The sequence below is a fragment of the Lynx rufus genome, unplaced genomic scaffold, assembly GCF_022079265.1.
Source record: "Lynx rufus isolate CCGP_SWC_20201006 ecotype Redwood Valley unplaced genomic scaffold, mLynRuf1.p SCAF_15, whole genome shotgun sequence".
Lineage (NCBI taxonomy): Eukaryota > Metazoa > Chordata > Mammalia > Carnivora > Felidae > Lynx > Lynx rufus.
Genome location: NW_025814829.1, coordinates 22,013,309 through 22,035,662, shown reverse-complemented (window position 1 = coordinate 22,035,662; position 22,354 = coordinate 22,013,309). Strand labels below are relative to the sequence as shown.

Sequence of the window (22,354 nt, the reverse complement as noted above, 5' to 3'; positions counted from 1 at the left end):
TCATTTATTTAGGGCCCTCAGCCATATGCATGCTCTTCCCCTAGCTGGGGCTGGCCACATAGGGGTGGGGCCGCCTTTCACGGCTGGCTGTCTTCTTTGGGGAGTGGCAGCAGAGGGTCTGGAGAGCCTCGGGGTCCAGCCCTGCCTGGGTGCCTGTGTCCTCTACCAGGTGACTCAGTGTCCTGCCAGGCAGGGGGCAGGCCCTGGAGACCCGATCCCCATCCCTGGCCTCTGACTCTGCAGCTATAAGTGAATGTGACTAACTCTGCAGGCCCCTGAGTCAGCCCTTCGGAGCCTGTCCAGGACTGGGGGAATGGTGGCTCTAGGAAGGAGGAGGGGGGTTGGCTGCCCCAGAGGGTTTTCAAAGACCCTTGTGTGAGGGGGTGGGCGAGGGGCAGGGATTGAGGGTGCCTGGCCCCCCTCTCCAGCGATGAAATGCCAGGTAACCCCCTCCGCCCATTAACTCCGGCCAAGTTCTCGTTTTCTTTGCCTTTAGGAGGGCTGTGACCTTGGGATCAGTTGCATTGGCCCAGCTCCAGCTCGTTCAGATTTGAAGGTGGCCAGTAGGTACTTCCTTCCCTACACCTCTAACCCGTGTCACAAACCACTAGGCCAAGTCACAAATAATTCCCTCCAAACAGGAAGGAATCCACACATAATTCTCTTTGACTTTGGAGTGTACATCTGGACTCTTGGGTAGAAGGCATGCCTGGGGCCCTGGGAATGCTAATGAGGGCATTTCTACCTCATAAAGGCTGGAAGACTGGCTTGTCTTCTGAGCCCATCACATCTCATCTATATTCCTATCCCATCTGCCTGCCACCTGCTGTCCCTGGTCAGCCTGAGCAGAGGAACCTTGGTCTCTGCTTGGGTTGAGGGCCGAGTGTGTCCTAAGAGGGGAAGACAATATTTGAACGGCCATCAGCCCTCTTGGGTTAAGTCCACAGCAGATAGATCTGCAGAGGCTGGCCTTCTTTGGGGACCCTCTGGAGCTCAGTGGAGGCCAGGGTAGCCTCACCTCCTACAAGCTCAGGGCCCCCAAGCCTGAAAGAAACGAATCCAGCCAGAAGAGATAGGGGAGGGGAGTCCAGGGAGGGTCCCACCGGGCCACGAAGAGAGACTGAAGCTGTACCAACACACCATTAAACTCTGGTGATTTATTGAGCAGCCGCTGGGCAATTAGGAAAGGGAAGTAGGAGGGGAGACCTAACATTCCTGGGTGCAGGTTTCAAGTTGGGCTTCGCTGAGGGTGTAATTACTGTGGCCGCTCCTTTGAGAGTGACGTTTGGCTCCTCGGTGGTAGAGTTGGCCAAAATGGGGTCCTTTGGCAAGGAGGCTTGGGGGTAAGGGAGTTGGAGAAGTCCCCGTGTGTGGGGCTGGGGTCATTGAGCATTTTCATAAAGCAGCAGGTGTGTGCTGTCCCCGTGGCTTACACTGTGCTGGCCCCCAGGCCTTACCTGCCCGTGGCCCTGCCTCTACCTGCTTGTCCACTAGAGCTGAGCTCAGATGGCTTCACTGTGGCTCTCTGCGTGGGGTCCAAGGGAGGGAGACTGAGGCTTAGTCGGGGACTCAGAAGGGTGGGCGATCCGGCTCCCGGCCGGCTGGAGCCAAGGGGAGGGGCAGCCCTGCCCCACCGTGTGCAGAACAAGGGCTAAGCCGCAGCGAGAGCATCCTTGATGGCAGTGGTGAGAGGGAAGGGCAGACCCCGGCCACAGAAGGACCCCCGGAAGTCATCCAGATCCACAGCCCACACCATGGCACCAGCCAGCTGCCTGCTCCTCAGGTACTGAACCTGGAAAGGAAGACCCAGAGCGGGCGGAGCTGGGTACCCTGGGCTAGAGTGTGTATGGGGGGTACGTGCCGCCTAGGCCCCTCCCCAGGGAAGGAAAACGGCAGGTGCCTCAGACCTGACCGTCCCCCCCCCAACCTCAATAACCCAGCTCCACCCTCAGTGCAGGTGACCTGACTCTGGCCGCTTGGAGAAGGGGTTCCCTCTCCCTCTTCATCCCGGGGCACGGCCTTGAGGACCTACCTTGTTTTTGACGCTCTCCTGGTCATCGTACCCCACCCACTGGTTGCCCTTGGTGGCATAGGGGACCTTCTGGGCAGAGAGTCTATGGACCGCGGCTCCCTTGAGGAAGTCACAGATCTGAGCAGAAAACGGGGCAGGGGTGGCATGGGGAGCTGTGTGAGACTTCGCAGGTCACCGAGGAGATGCCATTCTCCAAATCTCTTTCAGCCTCTTGCTTCATCCTGCTGACTACATCTGACCCCAGCACTGCCCCCCCCCAGCTCAGATTGCAGTCTTCATGCAAATTTATGTAAAGCAGATGCAAATGCCCCACGGTTCTATGGGTGCTGTAGCCTGAGGGCATTAAAGGGACTCTGGTTTGCTTCTGGTATTTTTTTAAATATACTTTATTGTCAAATTGGCGACCACACAGTGAGTACAGTGTGCTTTTGGTTTGGGGGGTAGATTCCCGTGATTCATCGCTTACATGCAACACCCAGTGCTCGTCCCAACAACTGCCCTCCTCGATGCCCATCACCCACTTTCCCCTCTGCCCCGCCCTCCGATCCACCCTCAGTTTGTTCTCTGTATTTGAGTCTCTTATGGTTTGCCTCCCTCCCTCTCTGTTTGTAACTACTTTTTTCCCCCCTTCCTTTCCCCCATGGGATGCGAACTGGTGCAGCCGCTCTGGAAAACAGTGTGGAGGTTCCTCAAAAAACTAAAAACAGAACTACCCTAAGACCCACTAATAGGTCTACGAGGAATTTACCCAAGGGATACAGGAGTGCTGATGCATAGGGGCACATGTACCCCAATGTTTATAGCAGCACTTTCAACAATAGTCAAATGATGGAAAGAGCCTGAATGTCCATCCACTGACGAATGGATAAAGAAGATGTGGTTTATAGATACGATGGGATACTGCTTGGCGATGAGAAAGAATGAAATCCGGCCATTTGCAGCAACGTGGATGGAACCGGAGGGTGTTATGCTGAGTGAAATAAGTCAGTCAGAGAAAGACAGATATCGTATGTTTTCATTCAGATGTGGAACTTGCTTCTGGTATATCTTAAACGGGGATGTGGGAAATGATGGGTGGACACTAAGGACTGGCTCGAGGCTGTACAGAGGGGCAGAGGCTGGGGCAAAACAAAGAACCTGGCTTTTAGCCACCGCTCTCTTCCGGGCTGGGAGGAAAACTCCGACTCGGTGGCCAGAGGAGTATCTGGGAGGTTAGCGGTGCAGACCCGCTGTGCCTTCAGGAGACGTAGTACCAAGAGGCCTGACTCCCCCCTTCCTCCTCCTCAGCGTGCAGTGTTTGCTGGAACGTGTTTTTATTCCCAAAGGAGCGAATGGGGGGGTGAGGTGGGAAGCTCACCTTCCCCAGGGCCTCTGGGAGTGTGGGGATCTTACCTTCTCCCTCATGCATACCTCATAGTAGGCCAGGATCCCTTCCTCCTTGGTGAACTGGCCTGGTAATCCGGGCCCGGAGATTGGGGCTCCCACACCCGTCTTGGAGGAGGCCAGAGTGAAACTCCTCCCGAAGGCGGGGATGCCCATCACCAGCTTATTGGCTGGGGCCCCCAGCCTCAACATGTAGCCCACGGCATAGTCCTGGCAGGGGAGAAGAGGGGAGGGCATGAGCAGTTAGGGGAACTGGCAGTGCAGGACAGGTGAGATCATACAATTGCCGGTGCCGCCCTGACGGGCCGAGCTCCAGGTCTGCCGTGCATCTGGGATTCCCTTCCTTCCGGGAACTGATAATACCAGTCTAAAATGCATTTTGTAGGGACGCCTGGGTGGCTCGGTCTGCTGGGCACCTGACTCTTGGTTTCGATTCAGTTCATGATCTCACGGTTCCCGGGAGGGAGCCCCCGGTCAGCACTGCGCTGACATCGCGGAGCCTGCTTGGGACTCTCTCTCCCTCTCTCTGCCTCTCCCCTGCTCATTCTCTCTCTCTCTCTCTCTCTCTCTCTCTCACACACACACACACACACACACACAATACATAAAAATTGAAAAATGCATTCTGTAGTTTCATTCTCGAAAAAATTGTCTTAGGTATAGGAAGGGATTATTACTATTTGGCAGCCAATCAGATGATCGGCTCAGGTTACACAGCAAGCGAAAGGTTGTTCTAGACTAGACTCCTGCCTTCTCCGTTCCGGAGCCGTGGAGAACTCACAGACTTCGCGCCTTAGTTTCCTCATCTGCAGAGTGGGCCCCATAACGCCTCCCTTGCAGGAATTCCTGAGGTGCACAGGCTTGGTGTGTGAGCCCTGGCAGGTGACAGGTGTCTGTGGTCCCTTCCTGGCTGGCCACCCTCCTTCCAGGCACTCACGACATTGTTGAATCTGTCAGCACTTTTCTCCTCCGGGCCTCGGAACAGGGGGCTATGATGTCCTGTGGTCTGACGCCAGGCTCCGTGAAAGTCATAGCTCATAACGCTGATGAAGTCCAGGTGTCTGGGGAAGAGAGGTCAGAGGGCGAGGCAGGAAATTAGAAAGGCATCCATCAGCCCAGCGCGTCGTGAACAAGGGGAGGCAGGAGAGAGGCCGTTAACCCAAAGCCCCGTAGGGAACCTGTGATCCACTGTCCAGGCCGCGTGACAACTTCCCCTGTGCCGCGCCCCCGGGGGGTGGGCTCAGAGCCCCACAAGTGCATTTAAGGCAAGAATGGAACTCTTCTGTTATGCCCCCGGCACACATTTGGGAACTGGCTCTATCCTGCCTCCTGCCCTCCACGTCTGCCACGTTCATCTTAGTGAGAACAGATTAAAAGCGGCATCGAGGGGTGCCTGGGTGGCTCAGTCGGTTAAGTGTCCGACTTCAGCTCAGGTCACGATCTCGCGGTCCATGAGTTCGAGCCCCGCGTCGGGCTCTGGGCTGATGGCTCAGAGCCTGGAGCCTGCTTCCGATTCTGTGTCTCCTTCTCTCTCTGCCCCTCCCCTGTTCATGCTCTGTCTCTCTCTGTCTCAAAAATAAATAAAACGTTAAAAAAAATGTTTTTAAAAGCGGCATCGACAGACAGCCTGGTGGGGACAGAGCTGGACCAAAGGACGCACTGGGGTGGGGAGGGAGGGTTACACGCACGTGGGTGAGAGGGACCACAGGTAGGTTGTGTGAATATGAGCCTCAGGTGTTCGGGGCAAATGGTTGAGAACCGCCTAGTTCCTACCTCCTAAACGATCAACGTAAACACTGCATCTACACCTCCCCAAATTCTACAGATTCTAAAAAGTCACAGTAAAGAAACTTCGTTCTTTATTCCCAGGTTTCTTAAGCTCCATGTCTTTGTTCCACTGCGACATCAGCCCCGCTGGGCAGTGAGCTGCTCATTCTCACATGCATCAGGGGGCAGGGGGAGGAGGAGGGATGCACAGAGCGGGGGTCGCCCGTGTGTGTGCAAGCACACGGAGGCGGTGCAGAAAGGCAAAGTTTTCTTGCCGCAGTCTGGCATCTCCAGTGACCAGCACTCTGTGGAGAAAAGCCTGGTGTGGAGGAAACGTCCCTCAGTGGCTGGCCAGTTGGCATATCATTTCCTACTTCCTTTTCCGCAAATACCTTCATAGAAACTCTCCCAACTGGTTAGCACAATCCCCCCAGGGACTACTATGCCCCCATTTGACAGATGGGAAGACCGAGGCGCAGAGAGGGGAAGTGACTTGCTCAAGAGCACACATCAAATGTGTGGAAGAACGGGGACTAGAAATCCAGTCTTCTGACTTTACATGAAGCACCGGGGCGGGGCGGGGGACTCACGGGGATATCTGGGCGATGTCATAGCCGTTGTCGATGGCAACCTTCCCTGCAGACACGGCTGCGCTGAGCAGGAGCTGTCCTGCTCCCCTCTGGGCTTCCCTTGCAAACTCAGCCTTCATTTCCTGGTTGGGAGAGATGCAGGGGAGTGAAAGGGGCCCCGGCTGTGTGAGAGGGAGCCTGGTGAGAGAGACAGAGGTCCCTGAGCATGTCATTGGCTTTCCCCATCTGCTGGGCTCCCCAACCTGACAGGGCTTCGGTGGAAATGATAAAGCAACCAATTCACCTTGGGCTCCCCCATCCTTCTCCTAAAAAAACCTGTTTGGACCAATCACATCCCCACACCCCACGCATACCCATCGACACTCAGTCGCTCCCTGTCCTAGAGGGACCATGAGGACAGACGGTGATCCTAGTTGGCCCACAGGTCAGGTTGGAAGAAATTTGCTTTGCGGTCTGTTTTGTTCAAGCCAGTACGTGAGACGACAAGATTGAAGTGGTCTTTAAATGTACATTTAGCGGTCTTTAAAATTAAAATTATATCGGTACTGTGGACAATTTATTTAAAAAATTTTTTTTGGTTAATATTTATTCACTTTTTTGAGAGACAGAGACAGAGTGTGAGCAGGGCACGGGGCAGAGAGAGCGGGAGACACAGAATCGGAAGCAGGCTCCGGGCTCTGAGCTGTCAGCACGGAGCCCGACATGGGGCTTGAACCCATTAACTGTGAGATCATGACCCGAGCCGAAGTGGGACGCTTAACCGACTGAGACACCCAGGCACCCCTTGTGGACAATTTATTTAGGTGATCACTCTGTCCCTGGGGTAGTGGAGATGCTTGGGCTGTTGTCAGATGTGGCCAAGTGTCCCCAGTGCGGGGCATGCTGGGTAACGGGCATCATTAGTTTGGGACCAAACAATGGATGATGATGCCACCCCACTAAGTGGGTGCCCGGCCTCCTGCCTCGGAGGACCCCAGCCCACCTCCCATCGTGTTAATAAGACGTCTTCCTTGCTGTGTAAGATCTTGGGGCACAGGCCAGTTCGTCTTTCCCATCCCAGGACCCCGTGGCCAAGAGGTGTCAGGCCCTCTCTGCCCGCCCTCAGGAGGCCAGCAGCTAAAGAGCGCTCCCGCCCCCCCCACCCCCTGGTGCCGGCTCAGGTCCCCAACATCCCCACCCCTCTCCCCGACCCCACCAGTACCTTGACCAGGGTGGTGAAGTAGGGCTTGTCTCTCCGCCCAGGGTGGAGCCAGGCCAGGTCCAGCCCATCAAAGCCATGGGTTCGCAGAAATGGCGGCACCGACTTGATGAAAGTCCGACGACTCTGGGTCGTGGAGGCTATTTTGGAAAATCTAGGACCCAAATCACCCCAGTAGAGGGCTCAGTACTGACGTGCTGGGAGCCTTGGCCGTCGGGAGGGATTTCTGAGGCACGTGCAGCCATAGGCCTGGGCCCCACAAGCTCTAGAAGGGCATGGCTGGGACGGGACCCCGCTCCAGGCATCTCAGAGACAGCTTCTGTAGTGTCATTTTTGAAAAAATTGTCATACGAGCCAAGCCACTTTGGAAAGGTCATAACCCGCACCTCAGTTTCCTCCTCCGTGAAGTGGGGATCCTGACCGTCTTTCACAGCGCTGCCGTGGGGATTTCCTGTGACCGTGGCTGGATGGGTTGCCCGACATGTAGCGATCACTCTTTACGTGGCGGCCGGTAGGGCCACGTCTCCCCTCCTTTTTAAGCCCTGCTCCAACCCTACCCACCCCAGGGAGTCCTCCCAGGCTGTCAGCACTCCGTGCGACCCTCTGCGGGGCCCTCTCCCTCTCTGAGCTCTGGTTTCTTGGCTATACGTGGGGTGGGCGCCTGACAATCATTTAGGCCTAAGCGGTCTGGAGCCCCCGTGACCCCGTAGAGTGGGTGGGGAGACCTACGCCTCCTCACCCCCATTCCATCAGCCTTTGGGGGATGGGTCTTACCTTTGAGAACCAAAGCTCCATCCGCCCACAGACAGAAGGGTCTTCAGGTTGGGGTTCCTGTGGGGAGCAGGGAGGCGGGGGGGGCCGGCGTGGAGTGAGGCTGTCGCGACACCGGCTGGCCCCTGTTTGGGAGGCTGTCACAGGCTTCTAGCTTAGGTGGGATGCCTTTCCGACCCTGAGAATCAGGATTCTAAGAGGCATAGACCTTGCAGCAGTCACTCTGAGGTACACTGCCCATTTTTGTTCCCCTGAGTGGGGAAGCCAGGATATGGCAAAATAGAGTCATGAGTATTTTCTGTGCTTCCTGGAGAAGCACCCCCAGTGGGGGAGAGGGCTCCCCTCAGCCCGCCTTCCAGAGCCTGCCTCTGTTGTCGCCAGATATGGCCCAACACATGCCCTCATCGCCTGTTCCCTCAGAAGCCCAGGCCCTCCCACTCCCCACCCCAGGCCCCGGGGGCCCTCATCCATCCTCCCGAGCTGAGGCACCCTGCCCTGGGACCAGCCAGCCCCGCCCTGCATCTCCCTCCTTTCCTGGCAGCCTGTGGCCCGACCTGTCCTTGAGCGTGTTCAGCGTGTCGTAGAGAGTGACATCATTCCACTCCCAGGTGTCGATCTGATCGTTGCTGATGTTGGCAAAGCTGTAGATGACGTGGGTGCAGAGGAAGGGGTCGATGGCATCTGGGAAGCAGCTCCCATCACCCTCCCGGTACTGGGACCAGCTGGTGTAGTAGCAGACCAGTTTGTACGCAGAACCTGAAGACGGAGCCCGGGGTGGCGCCCGAGCCAGGACTGAGCCAGGGGGCCTCTGGCTGAGCCCCGCGCCGAGCACCGATGGGGCACTGGGCGCTGGGGCCGAGATGTGAGCAAACTTAGAATTCTAAATGCAAGGGGCTGGCTCGGTTTCCTCTGCCTCTGATGAAAATGAGGCCGATTCTGAAAATGCTTTGAACAGATTAAATGCCGTGGATGAATATCCTGTAGACTTAGGACACGGCGCTGCGTGCACTGAGGGTAGGGGCTGGTGAATAAAGGTAAAATAGGGCTCGGTGCAAGTAAAGAAGGCTTCCTGGAGGCAGTGGCTTGGAAGGAGAGGAGGGACCCAGCCCAAGACGGCAGGTTCAGAAGACCCTGGCCCTCAGGGTGGAGCCTCGCAGATCCTGCAGCATCGTTGATCGGGGCCGCTCTGGCCCGTTTCTTCTCTGCCTTCCTGCGGGAGTGTCCCTAACTTGTCACCCACCCAGAATGGAGGTCCCCAGGCCCCCTCAGCCTGTCCCCCAAACTGGGGCACAATCGCAATGGGCCAGGAAGTTCTTCTCCTCGTTCTAAGTCCTCCTGCTGCAGAGTAGGCCTTTTCTGCCCTCTTGGTTATGGAGGAAGAACCGTGGGCGCCACTCCCCCGTGCTGCTTACCGGGCCCATGGGTGGTGCTCACCAGGCCGTGAGTCCAGGCCTTCATCGGACCCGAGCCTTTGAAGGGTTTTTATTTTGAAAATTTTCCAATGCACAGAAAAATACAGAAGAAGAGTGTAATAAACATCCATATGCTTATCACCTTGGTTTAACAAATGCTAATATTCCCGAGCCATTTGAATCACAGAAGACACTGGGAAGGGCTCCCCTCTGCCAAGACTTCATCCACATCACCCTCATCAGACCCCTGTCTCCCGTGACTTGAAAGAGGGGTTACTTACAGCTCTGGAGCAGCACCAGGACCGCAAAGCCTGAAGGGAAATCCAGAGTCAGACCCCCTGTGAGTACATCCTGCCCTTCCTTTCTGCTCACCCCCCCCCTTCCAGGCAATCTAGGGGTTAACACCATTTGCCCTGGTGCCTCCTCCTCCTCTTCCTCCTCCTCCCCCTCCTCCTTCCCTCCCCCCCCCCACCCCCAGCAGGTAGGAGGCCAGCCTCTCTGTGCAGTGGCTCTGTGGGCGATCTCTGGCTCTCAGCCTGAAAACGAACAAGCAGAACAGCCTTGACCAGCCCAGAGACCTGTCCGAGCCGCCCTCAGAACCATCCTGGCTGCAGCAGAGAGGGGCACGGTGTGGCCAATTCCGGTGCCCTCAGCTCCTGGTGTCCAGCTGCTTAGATAGGGCTTCTTCCCCACACCTCGCGCGTCCTTTTTATACCTGTCCCACTCCACTCCCACGAGCTCCAAAACGTCCCATTTATGGGAAGTGACCCGTGTGGAGGAAGAGGAACTACTGTGGCTGGGACTCGCAGGGGAGGAGCGCTGCGGGCTGCCAGAGGAAGATTGAGAAACCTTGGAGAGTTTTGAAAACTCGGGCCAGGTCTTCAGGAGGCATGTGCCACCCACTGGGTGATGGTCTGGTGACTCCTGGGTGAGTGACCCAGCCTTATTCCCAGAGATCTGCCTCCCTTGCCTTCTGCCCACCCCACCCCACCCCCACCTTTCTGCCTGCAGTCTCCCAGCTTTCCCGGCAGCCTCTGCCCCTTTGCATCGCCAGCCCTCCGTCCAGGCCCCTGGCGGGGTGGAAACTGGGCACCGTGAGTTCTGTAAGCCGCAGCGCCCCAAACGAGGCTGTAATTTCTTTTCTCCCCAGGCCAGCAGCATCCTGCCTGAGCTGCTCCCCACGCAGGCTTTCTGTCTCCAAGCCTGTTTCCCACAGCCTGTCCTGTGAGTCGGGTGAGGCTCAGACAGCCTTTTAGCGATTGATGGGCTAATTTTTTTTTTTAACTTTTATTTTAGAACAGAGAGAGAGAGTGCGCACGCGCTCCCGAGCAGGGGAGAGGGGCAGAGGGAGAGGCAGAGGAGAACCGCAGCAGGGAGCCCAAGAACATGCTGATTATTTTCTAATGGAAAGCTGCAGAGGAGTGGGAAATTCCCTGGACTCCTCTCAGGCCCTGCTGGTGTTTTGCTTTCCTTTTTGCAATTCCAGTTATAGGATTTGTTGCCAACCCGGGGCTGCAGTGAATTGCCACAGAGTTAATTCCCGCAGTTCTGGATTTCCCCCCAGGAGCAGATCATTCCGGAAGATCGATAACCTCCATGATCTCTCTCAGTGATGCTCCTGAAACCCACACCTAATGATGTCACGCCCCCCCCCCCCCCGCCAAGTCCTCCTGTGACTCTTTATTACTCTCAGGGTAAGAACAAAAAACTTCCTTAAAAAATGTTTTTTAATGCTTATTTATTTTCAGAAAGAGACAGAGCACAAGCAGGGGCAGAGAGACAGAGACACAGAATCCAAAGCAGGCTCCAGACTCCGAGCTGTCAGCACAGAGCCTGACGCGGGGCTTGAACTCACGAACCGTGAGATCATGACCTGAGCCGAAGTCCGATGCTTAACTGACTGAATCACCCAGGCGCCCCCAGAACAAAACTTCCTAAGGAGGCTCTGCATGGTTTGCCCCCTTTGTGGGGATACTTTTTTTGGCCAAAGATCCAGGGCAAGCCCATTCTTTGCAGGCTGTAAATTAATTAACAGGCGGTGAGTGAAATGTCCCAAATTCCAAGAGCCATAGCAGCTCAGAGGGCTTCTTAACAAAGCCCTATTATTTTTACCACAAAATTAGGTAATAATCTGACGTTAGCCACCCTGGTTTCACAGCCTTCTCTTGGTGAGTGAGGTCTCTCCTTCTCTCCCCCCTTCCTCTCCTCTGTAAAACTGGGACAAGTCCCCTTTATTGTATGAGGAGTGGACAAAAAGGAGTTTGTCCAGGGTCACTCTGTGCATACTAAAAGGGTCACTGCTTTTCCTCTTAAGGCGACTGCCTCCTTTTGGACCCTGGATGGCAGACAGTGGTTAACGCCAGTCAGTGATAGCTTTTCCTCCTTCATTTGGGCACTGAGAAGCGAACTTCTTCTAAACTTTAGCAGAACTGTTACAAAGTAGCATGCAAGAAAAAGTTTCATTACAGCCGGCAGGAGGTTAAGAAGACCCTTCCCATTTTCACTCTTCCTTTGTTAAAAGTTATCTCATAGGCTCAGATTTGCCCAAGGCTTGTTGTCCTCTGCCCCCTCTCCAGACCAGTTTATTAATTCTACACGTTCTGCGTGAAAGCGGCAGTGTCACAACAAATGGCAAAGATACTCCTGGGCCTGCCTCATCAGTGTGGCTAAGTGTTCCCTAGCTCAGCGCCTCCCAGCCTCCTGTCACCTCCTGCCCCCTGCATCCCCACCTCCACCCGTCTTTCATATCATTATATTTGCTCTACTGTCTCCCACCACAGGGCTTTTGCACATGCCATCCACTAGCCTGTCAACTGAAGGACCTGAGGTTTTATGCTGCTTGCCAGCTAATGAGATAGACAGCCACAGTTTCATGGATTCTGGCAGAAGACATGAGAATCCTAGGTCAGAAGCAAAGGACTTATTATTCATTGCGGGGCAAGAAGCATGGATTTCATGTTTGTGTCCTTTCCTGTGATGAGAAAACAGCTATTTTGAATTGCAGCCTCAGCATTTTATAGTATGACAACTCTGCTCACTCTCAGAATCTGAACATTTAGATAAGGACCCAAACTTGGGATTCCCGCTACAAGTCCCTGCTTTTCTTTTCTTGTCCTTAAAAAAATTTTTTTTAATGTTTATTTATTTTTCACAGAGAGAGAGAGAGACAGAGCATGAGTGGGGGAGGGGCAGAGAGAGAGGGAGACACAGAATTGGAAGCAGGCTCCAGGCTCTGAGCTGTCAGCCCAGAGCCCCACACGAGGCTCAAACTCACAGACCGTGAGATCATGACCTGAGCTGAAGTCGGTCGCTCAACCGACTGAGCCACCCAGGCGCCCCTTTGCTTTTCTTGATACACCTTTTAAAATAATCACTTAGAGCTGAGCTGGTGAAAAGTTACTGACCTCTGCCCCAAGCAGCTTATAAGTAATAGGTGCTTTTTCTTTGTCTCTTGCCCACTCGTGACCTGGGGCAGAGGACCGTCCTTCTCCTCTCTAATTACCATTTATCCTAATTTCTGAGACTTGTAAGTGAGAAATCTTGTGCCTCTACTACTCTCGTGTGACTGCACTGAAACTGTGTGGAGGTTTCCCAAAAAAACAAAAACAGAACGACCCTACCAGCAATATAGCACTGCCAGGAATTTACCCAAGGGATACAGGGGTGCTGATGCATAGGGGCACATGTACCGCAGTGTTTATAGTGGCGCTTTCAACAATAGCCAAATTATGGAAAGAGCCCAAATGTCCATCAACTGACGAATGGATAAAGAAGATGTGGTTTATAGACACAGTGGAATACTCCTTGGCGATGAGAAAGAATGAAATCTGGCCATTTGCAGCAACGTGGATGGAACTGGAAGGTATTACGCTAAGTGAAATAAGTCAGTCAGAGAAGGACAGATACCATATGTTTTCACTCATATGTGGACCTTGAGAAACTTAACAGAAGACCATGGGGGAAGGGAAGGGAAAAAATAGTTACAAACAGAGAATGAGGGAGGCAAACCATAAGAGACTCTTAAATACAGAGAACAAACTGAGGGTTGATAGGGGTTTGGGGGGGAGGACAAAGTGGGTGATGGGCACGGAGGAGGGCACCTGCTGGGATGGGCACTGGGGTGTTGTGTGGAAGTGATGAACCACAGGAATCTGCCCTAAAAACCAAGAGTGCACTTTACACGCTGTATGTTAGCCATTTTGACAATTAGTTCTATTTTAAAAAATAAAAAATAAATATTTACTGAGTTAAAAAAAAAAGGGTGGGGGCCCAGGGCATTCACTTCCCCAAAGTGGGAGCTTTGATGCTGAGAGAGGTACCTAATGACCGCGTGTGGATGGCTTGTGCCTCTCCATTCAGCATGTCATAATCTGCATATCCTTTTCATTTTTTATTTTATTTTTTAAAATTAATTTATTTTTGTGTGTGTGAGAGAGAGAGAGTGCCTGCGCATGCACACGTGTGAGCTGGGGAGGGGCAGACACAGAGGGAGAAAACCCCAAGCAGGCTCTACACCCAGTGCAGAGCCCGACGCGGGGCTGATCTGAAGCCATGAGATCATGACCTGAGATGAAATCAAGAGTCGGACGCTTAACTGATTGAGACACCCAGGTGCCCCAATCTGCATACTCTTAATATAACACACCAGCTGTGGGGCCCCCAACACACTTCCCTTGGCCCCAGGTTCCAGGGGTGATGTTGGAACAGCCCAGATGGATCCTGCGTGTGCAACATCTTGCGTCACGGCGGAGGAACCGAGCTTGAGGAACCCAAATATTTTACAGTGAGCGGTAAGCCTGACTCTCCTTGGACCTTGGGGGAGACAGTATCTTTATTATACTGGACAGTAAACAAAGCTGCCTTTTGCTCCAGGGGAAAACACTGTTTCTATCTTCCAAGGCTGTTTGCTCTACAAACACAATCAAAAAAGGTAGCCTGGAACAAAGACGGCCTGTTCCTCTGTTCAGAGGCTGTGCAAAGGTGCTGTGGGGACTTGTCTCCCCACACTGCCGTTCTGTGGCCAGTTTACTCCTACTCGTCCTTCACACTGAGGCTCAGCAAGCACCTTCAGAAAAGGCAGACGCCCTGGGGAGGGATACCGCCCGACGGGAGCTGTCAGAGTACTTTGTATCCCTTTTCCCAGTACCTGACTCGTTGCAAGTTTACATCTTGCGTGTGGATGTGGATGCCTTATTAAGGTCTGCCTCCCTCACTAGGCAACAGGTACAGTAGAGGCAAGGACTGGGCCAGTTATTTTTAAATTTTATTTTTTTCAAGTTCAATGAACATACAGTGTTATGTTAACAACTCTATACATTACTCAGTGCTCATCACAGTAAATGTATTCTTCATCCTCCTTACCTGTTTCGCTCATCCCCCTGGCCCACTTCTCTCCAGTAACCATCAGTTTGTTCTCTATATTTGAAAGTCTGTTCTTTGTTTCTCTCTTTTTTTCTTTGTTTTGTAAATTCCACCTATGAGTGAAGTCATATGGTGTTTGTCTTTCTCTGACTTATTTCATTTAGCATTATACCCTCTAGATAGATCCATGTTGTTGCAAATGGCAAGATTTCTTTCTTCTTTATGGCTGAGTAATATTCCATTGTATATGTAAGTATAAACTTCATCCATTCATCTTTGAATGGACTTGGGTTGCTTCCATATCTTGACTATTGTAAATAGTGCCGCAATAAACATAGGGGTACATGTATCTTTTCAAATGAGTGATTTTGTTTTCTTTCAGTAAATACACATTCCTAGGAGTTATTAAGTCATATGGCAATCCTATTTTGAATTTTTTGAGGAACCTCCATACTGTTCTCCACAGTGGCTGTACCGGTTTGCATTCCTGCCAACGGTGCGGTCCTTTTTCTCTACATCCTCGCCAACACTTGTTGTTTCTTGTGTTTTTGACTTTAACCCATTCTGAGAGGGGTGAGGTGACATCTCACTATGGTTCTGATTTGCATTTCCGTGATGATGAGTGATGTTGAACATGTTTTCATGTCTGTGTTCGCCTTCTGGCTGTCTTCTTTGGAGAAATGTCTGTTTATGTCTTCTGCCCATTATTAATTGGGTTATTTGGTTTTTTTTTTTTTTTTTTTTGGTGTTGAATTGTAGAAGTTCTCTATGTATTTGAGTATTAGCCAAGATTGGGTCCATTTTATTCACCGTTGTATCTGTCCCCAGTGCTTGGGGACACATAGTAGATGCTTAGTGAAGGACTCACCGAATGACTGGATAAACGAATGAATGAGTGATCGCAAGATGGTACATAACTCCAAACTCTTCTATTTTGAGTTTGGAACCTGCTGTTTGTGAAATTTCATCTCACACAATCGTTCTTGTCACTCTGAATAAGACCCTATGCTACACTGGTTATCCATTTACTCATTCAACCAAGGCTTATTGAGCACTTTAGTTGCACTGTCGGAGGTGGCAGAGACAGAAAGATGAGTAAAAACAAAGTCAGTCCTCATCCTCTTGAAGTATACAGTCTGGCCAAGAAGATGGACATGAAACAGAGAGTCACATAAATAAGTAATCTATTACAATTGGGAGAAGTTTACCAAAACAATTCTGAAGGTCGGGAGACTTTATACTGGGGCGGCGGTGGTGGTCTGGGTGGTCAGGGAAAGCTTCCGTAGGAAGTGAGGTGTAAACTGAGGTAGGAGGGAAGGCTAGGTGCCGGCCTGCCTAAAGAGCATGTGAGGCAGAACAAGCAGAAAGAGCCTGCGTAGGAAGAGGCCGCCATGTTCCAGGAACTAGAAGAAGAGCTCAAGAGCGTTTGAGGCAGGGAAGGGAGTGAGGGAGGCACAGGTGAGGCTGGGTCAGGAGCCCGAATGTGGACAGAACTACCTCTCTGAGGACAAGCTCCTGGACCCCTAGGGTGGCCTCTTGTGTGTAGCCGTTTTGAGGATCCTTTCCTTTTGCGTAGGGTGTCAGAGCAAACAGATGCGGTGTGAACTTCCCACCAAACATTTGAAGGGAAGGGTGTTTTTTTGGGGGGACAAATTTTTCCTCCAGATAGGAACTTCGGCCAGGTGGGAGTTCACATTCATTTCCAAAACCTCAGCTCCAGCTCTGTGTTGCTGTTGGCACATAGCACACGCTACCGAAGACTCAGAAACATTTAGACAAGAAAACAATTACTTGGGAAAATGGAAAAGGAGTCAGACGTCAGAAAGAGAGACTGGCCTGTCAAATACAAAACGCAAGTATTTAAAGGGAAAAACAGATGACCAAGGCTACCATATTCATGGTGGAAATCAGCTGTTTCTTACACGTTCATCATGTTTACAACATTTCTTCACTTAGCCTCATCAAAATCAGGGATGAAATTGTTTTGGTCAGAGCATCCATACTTTTTTTTTTTAATTTTTTTTTCAACGTTTTTTTATTTATTTTTGGGACAGAGAGAGACAGAGCATGAAAGGGGGAGGGGCAGAGAGAGAGGGAGACACAGAATCGGAAACAGGCTCCAGGCTCCGAGCCATCAGCCCAGAGCCTGATGCGGGGCTCGAACTCATGGACCGCGAGATCGTGACCTGGCTGAAGTCGGACGCTCAACCGACTGCACCACCCAGGCGCCCCAGAGCATCCATACTTTTGAGAACGAGTCAAAGCTAATTATTTTGGAGCCCTGAACCAGTCAGGATAAGTTGTTTTTGGTTTACCTCCCGATGAACAATGTCCTCACCCCACCAACTGCACCCCCAGTGGTACTCAGTCATGAATGGAGCAGGGTCGGTCTTTGCTTCTACAGTTTTTCTTTCCTCGTGGGCAAGTTCTTGCTGTTGAGAAAATTTAAATTCGATTAACTCAATGTCTTCAAATTAATATTTTATTTTACTTGATGAAAATTTACTTCCATAGGTATACCAAGCAGCATTGATTAATGCATAAACGCTTTCTTTTTGAATGGCTAACAAAACTTGAGCTGTGTGATACTGATGCTTTATGGTGAACTTCTGTTTGGAGGCTTTGTAAAGCTCCTCGAGTTATAAATTACTCTTATGTGTCAGAAGGATCTTTACCATCTTTATTAGCATGATTTTCTCTAAAATTCCCCTCTGTGTTAATATTTCTGGACTGCCAGGAAGTGAATATTTTTACTACTGGAATTCTTGAGTCATAAGGGCTGCCCCAGAGAAGTTTTCCTGGGAGGACTTTATAGGTGTCATTCCCCCATGTAAATCGTAGTTTTTGTTCCTTATGGGTTTGTCACACCTAATTAAGTTGGATTTTTGGCATGGTCAATATCCAAGAAAAAGGACAGATTCTTATTGAACCTAGGTAAATAATCTACATGGTCGTAAGTATCAATTCCCTCTAGAATTCCCTGATGTCAGTTAATGTAAGTATTAACCATAATGAAGTCAATTCATTTAGTCCTAGGTAACTAATATTTGTTTTTGCTGCTCTTGGGTTAGGTAGACTACATCTGCAAAGTTTTATACTTTTAAATTGTTTGCATATGCGACCACTCAGCTCTGCTGTTGTAGTGATAACAACCCAATGAGCACGACTGTGCGGTTCTTTGTTGACATTTTTCTATTATTTCTTCCAGAAGACTCGTTCCTGATCTTGAGCTCGTAGCAGCGGCCTTTATTAGATGCAGGGAAAAAGGAAATATCATCTGTAATTATAAGATTAATTATCATCTGTACAAATGAGATTAAATGGTTCTAGTTAATCAACGAGAATGGAGGAACTTGGGAGTCTTTTATTAAGGTATAATATGCAATCAGTTTGTGAGACCGAGGGCATTAGCAAATCCCTAGGGCCTTTATTTTACGCCATAAAGTAAGAATGTTACCAATTGACGAGGATAATTAAACCTAGGGACAAAATTTAAAGTAAATGAATGTATTGACAATTATCGTGTCAGTCTCTGTACACAAGTATCAGAATGTTCCTTTTCAAAGTGAAATGTGAACCTGATCGTTTTCACTAGAATCATGGAAATGTTTAAATCAATGCATTTTACTTATAAATACTTAGTAAAACTGAATGTTTCTTTTTGATGAGCAGGAATAAATAGGATGACTCTGACAATTGTGTCGGGCTAATCAACCATGTGGAGAATGGCAAACAGAACTCATTACTTTTCATACATCCCATTTCATAAAGTGAAAAAATAAGTCCATGCGTTAACGATGGCCATCTCAAAAACCTATCAATGGTTTGGTGTGAAAGATGTCTTCACAGTTTTACTCTTCTGCACGAGGGGCCCGAATTTGGGCAAGGTCAAATTTGAAAGAGTTATGAACTTAAGTATGAGATATGAACTTAATTATTGGACGGCAGAAACTAGTTATAAGCAATGTTTTAACAATATATTTTTAATTTTTTTTAAGTTGCTTTATTCTGACAGAGAGACAGAGAGAGTGAGCAGGGGGAGGGGCAGAGAGAGAAAGAGAGAGAGAACCCCAGGCAGGCTCTGTGCTCTCAGCACAGAGCATGACGTGGGGCTCAAACTCACAAACTGTGAGATCATGACCTGAGCCCAAACCAAGAGTCGGAGGCTTAACTGAATGAGCCACCCAGGTGCCCCAGCAATATTTTTTTTTAAAAAACACACAGAGGGGCGCCTGGGTGGCGCAGTCGGTTAAGCGTCCGACTTCAGCCAGGTCACGATCTCGCACTCCATGAGTTCGAGCCCCGCGTCGGGCTCTGTGCTGATGGCTCGGAGCCTGGAGCCTGTTTCCGATTCTGTGTCTCCCTCTCTCTCTGCCCCTCCCCCGTTCATGCTCTGTCTCTCTCTGTCCCAAAAATAAATAAACGTTGAAAAAAAAAAAACACACAGAAATAGGTAGTAATTATTTAGGAAAATTAATGTTTTCCAAAAGAAGGACTTTATGTTAAAATGTAAAAAAAATATGCCAAAAGAACAAAGAATTAACAGAATCTGTTTATAAAAAGGGACTTGCATTGTTTGGGAGTAGGTTATATTAGAAAAACGGGCAGCAGATCTCAATGCTGGGTGTGTTCTTTGCATAGATCATTAGTGTAACCATTTATAGTAAAGAATACAATACTCATGAGTAATTTAATTAACATCAAGCCAACCCATTTAAACAATTAACACATCATTTCTCCTTTCAAACTCATTATTTATAGCTATTTTATACATAAGAAAATGGATTTTACTTTCCCCTTGGACCATCCAAGCTTGTTGCATAACCTCAAATTTGTCTCTTACTATTTTCTTTTATGTTTTGCACACGGACATTTTTAGTTTATGATAAAAGTTTTCTTTTTTTCTCCTGATTAAAAAATATATCTGTTATCTTGCATGTACATATTATTATAACTGATCTTTTTTTTAGTCTTTCTTTTAAAACTCTGTATGTACATTAACATAACCCAAAGGCATTTACACAAACTTTCAACCTGTTACTGCTGGCTATGCTATGCTGTATTAAATAACAGCAGGGGTATTTTAAAATGATGCTGTTCGATGGGGCGCCTGGGTGGCGCAGTCGGTTAAGCGTCCGACTTCAGCCAGGTCACGATCTCGCGGTCCATGAGTTCGAGCCCCGCATCAGGCTCTGGGCTGATGGCTCGGAGCCTGGAGCCTGTTTCCGATTCTGTGTCTCCCTCTCTCTCTGCCCCTCCCCCGTTCATGCTCTGTCTCTCTCTGTCCCAAAAATAAATAAACGTTGAAAAAAAAATTAAAAAAAAAATAAAAAAAATAAAATGATGCTGTTCGAGTATCCAAAAATTGCTTATTATTAACTCAAATTAATATTAGTTTAAGGTCTTATGGTTAACTAAGGCTCTGGAAGTTATAATCTGACACATTAACACTGTGTGTCCTTTTAGCATTCTAAAGAATAATCTTTTTCTATAAAGATACTACCCTTTATTATTAACTTACCTGAACTCTGTATTTTGCAATTTTGTAATCTTAGATAAATTGATGTTAGTTTATGACCAGGAAAAATGGTAGAGAAAAGTTAGGCAATTCAAAATAATTGCACTTTCTACGGGCAAATAAACCCACATTGTACAGACTAGAATATTGCATTCACATTGGTTTTATGATGGTGGTAGAATCAGGGAGAAGGCATAGAGCTGTTTACAAACCCAAATTATTAAACCAGTTTCATTTTTCCAAAGAATCGTCTTGATTAGAATATTATACAAATTATTCTGCTTACACAATTATAGATGAGATATTAAAACTTTTAAGATGTTTTAACAGTCATGCTTTTGCTTATTTTATACCCTAGTAACCAAGATCACTAATTAAGCCATGTTTCCCCCCCTTTTTATAATTATATAGTTTAGCAACAAATTATAAATTTTAGTTTTAGCAAGAAAACTTAAATAGTTTTAGCAAGAAAAAAATTCTCAAAAAGTCAACAGATTTAAAGCATGAAAGTAGAAAAATATTTTAGAAATCTTTGGATTCTTCACATTTATGTGAGTGCTTGATATGGTAATATTTCTTTTAGGAAAAAGAAGTTTGCAATAGGAGCTTAGTCCATTAGATTTGAAAAGATCTTAACCATAATCTGACCTATTAACTTCCTCCAGGAGTGAATAAACTGTATCAATTTGTTTACTCAAAATGTTTTCCTTTATGTAAAATAGATCATTTTACCAACTCCTGTACAAGTTGGAGGAGCTAAGAGAATCTAAGATAGAAACAGGCACTACCAGCGTCTTTTAAGAAAGTTGATCAATTAAGTCCTATAATTAAGCACCATCAGGTCATTGGGAGGACGCGTTTTTGAAAGTCCGAGTAATTTGGGGATCTCCTTTTGAATTTAGCAGCGTACGTTCTCTCTCTTATAATGCCTACATCCCTCACAATAATAACCTCCTTTTAACCTCATATATAAGTTTCCGAAGAGAGGTTAATTTTGAATCAGTCATTACTTAGGGACATTCAAGAGAGCTTTTCGTTTCCTTTCATCTTTGGTATAGGGTGCTCACCTTTGTCACTATCAACAGCTATTGGGACCATAATGAGTACACGATACAAACCAGAACTTTGGGAGGCATCTGGGTGGCTCCGTTGGTTGAGCATCTGACTTCAGCTCAGATCGTGATCTCACGCTTCGTGAGCTCGGTCGGGCCCTGCATCAGGCTCTCTGCTGTAGTGCAGAGCCTGCTTCGGATCCGCTGTCCCCCTCTCTCTCTCTGCCTCTCCCCTCCTCACGGTCTCGCTCTCAAAAATAAACATTAAAAAAAAAAAATCCGGAACTCCGGGATAAGGAAGAGCTTCTGAAATGAGAACAGAACTTCTACCGATACCAACACGAAATATGCGAACACAGAACCCAATCAAGAGTTACAGAAATGCACACACAACCCCTTTTCAACCTCTGTATTCTCAAATGCCGGAAACCATCAGAATCCTCAACCACATTCCTCCCAGAATCCTCAAACACATTCCCCTCACCAAAGCAGAAGCGTACCAGGGGAATCCAATTCCAGAACACCCATGGGTTGCCCCGTGACAGAAACCGCTCCGTGGCCAGGCTAATCGCACGGTGGTCGGCACTGCTCCTGCCACCAGTGTGGGCACACCCGGCTGTAGCTCCCCCAGAACGAGAAACGAACTTGGCCGAGAACCCGATGCAGCTCCGTCAGCTCACAGGAGAGTCCCCGGAGGAACCAGGGGAGGGTGAGGGCTCCACGGCCCTGGGTCTGGACGAGGTGTGCGTGACCTTGACGCCATCGGTGGGAATCCCAGGAGTAAGCTGTCAGGGGAGAACCAGAGATCAGTGCTTTTAGGAAAGGGAAGAAAACAATCACTCGTGAAAAGTGTGAGGGGGCTGCTTTTCTGACGGCCAGCAGGTCAAATACAAAGCACGAGTATTTAAAGGGAAAAGTCAAAAATGACCAAGATGACCGTGTTTATAGTGGTCTATTCATGGTGGAAAATAGCAGCTTTCTCACATGGCTGTCATATTCAGAACATGCCCTCAGATTTCGGCACAGCAAAACTCAGGGATCAAGTGTTGTTTTTGTTAGAGAGTCCACATTTCTGGGAGGTATTCAAGGCTTATTGTTTGGGGAAACAGAGCCAGTTGCGACAGCCCTGTTGGTTTTTTTCCTTTTTTTTTTTTTTCTTCCCTTGACTGTGGCATATGAAGTGCTTAGTCACTGGAAACAGGGAAGGTGGGGGGGGTGGGGACTTGGCTGGCTCAGTCGGTGGTGCCACTCTTGAGGTAGTGGGTTTGAG

At 49.3% G+C, this 22,354-nt stretch overlaps 1 protein-coding gene across 5 annotated transcripts; it reads right to left on the bottom strand.

Moving 5' to 3' along the window:
* Positions 1 to 1,142: 1,142 nt before the first annotated feature.
* On the bottom strand, positions 1,143 to 9,885 carry CHI3L1 (chitinase 3 like 1). Of its 5 annotated transcripts, none has more exons than XM_047076661.1 (11): positions 9,702 to 9,885; positions 9,435 to 9,464; positions 9,154 to 9,210; positions 8,296 to 8,497; positions 7,745 to 7,801; positions 6,974 to 7,124; positions 5,773 to 5,894; positions 4,353 to 4,476; positions 3,443 to 3,625; positions 2,033 to 2,149; positions 1,143 to 1,792 (listed from the first exon to the last, which is right to left on the bottom strand). In XM_047076661.1, the coding sequence occupies exons 1-11, from the start codon at positions 9,754 to 9,756 to the stop codon at positions 1,652 to 1,654; spliced, it is 1,239 nt and encodes a 412-aa protein (XP_046932617.1). In that variant the 5' UTR covers positions 9,757 to 9,885; the 3' UTR covers positions 1,143 to 1,651. The 5 variants fall into 5 exon arrangements, 4 of the variants coding, with proteins under 4 accessions (XP_046932617.1, XP_046932615.1, XP_046932618.1 ...); XM_047076659.1 differs by having other exon boundaries at positions 9,732 to 9,853; XM_047076662.1 differs by lacking the exon at positions 9,154 to 9,210 and having other exon boundaries at positions 9,732 to 9,884.
* Positions 9,886 to 22,354: the final 12,469 nt, after the last annotated feature.

Excerpts from the sequence above, each read along its gene's own strand:
- CHI3L1 (XM_047076661.1), bottom strand. The coding sequence starts at position 9,756 with ATGGTTCTGAGGGCGGCTCGGACAGGTCTCTGGGCTGGTCAAGGCTGT. Across the intron at positions 8,498-9,153 it reads GAGCACCACCCATGGGCCCG|GTTCTGCGTACAAACTGGTC; the intron begins GTAAGCAGCACG and ends CTCCGTCTTCAG. Across the intron at positions 2,150-3,442 it reads GGATCCTGGCCTACTATGAG|ATCTGTGACTTCCTCAAGGG; the intron begins GTATGCATGAGG and ends TTTTCTGCTCAG.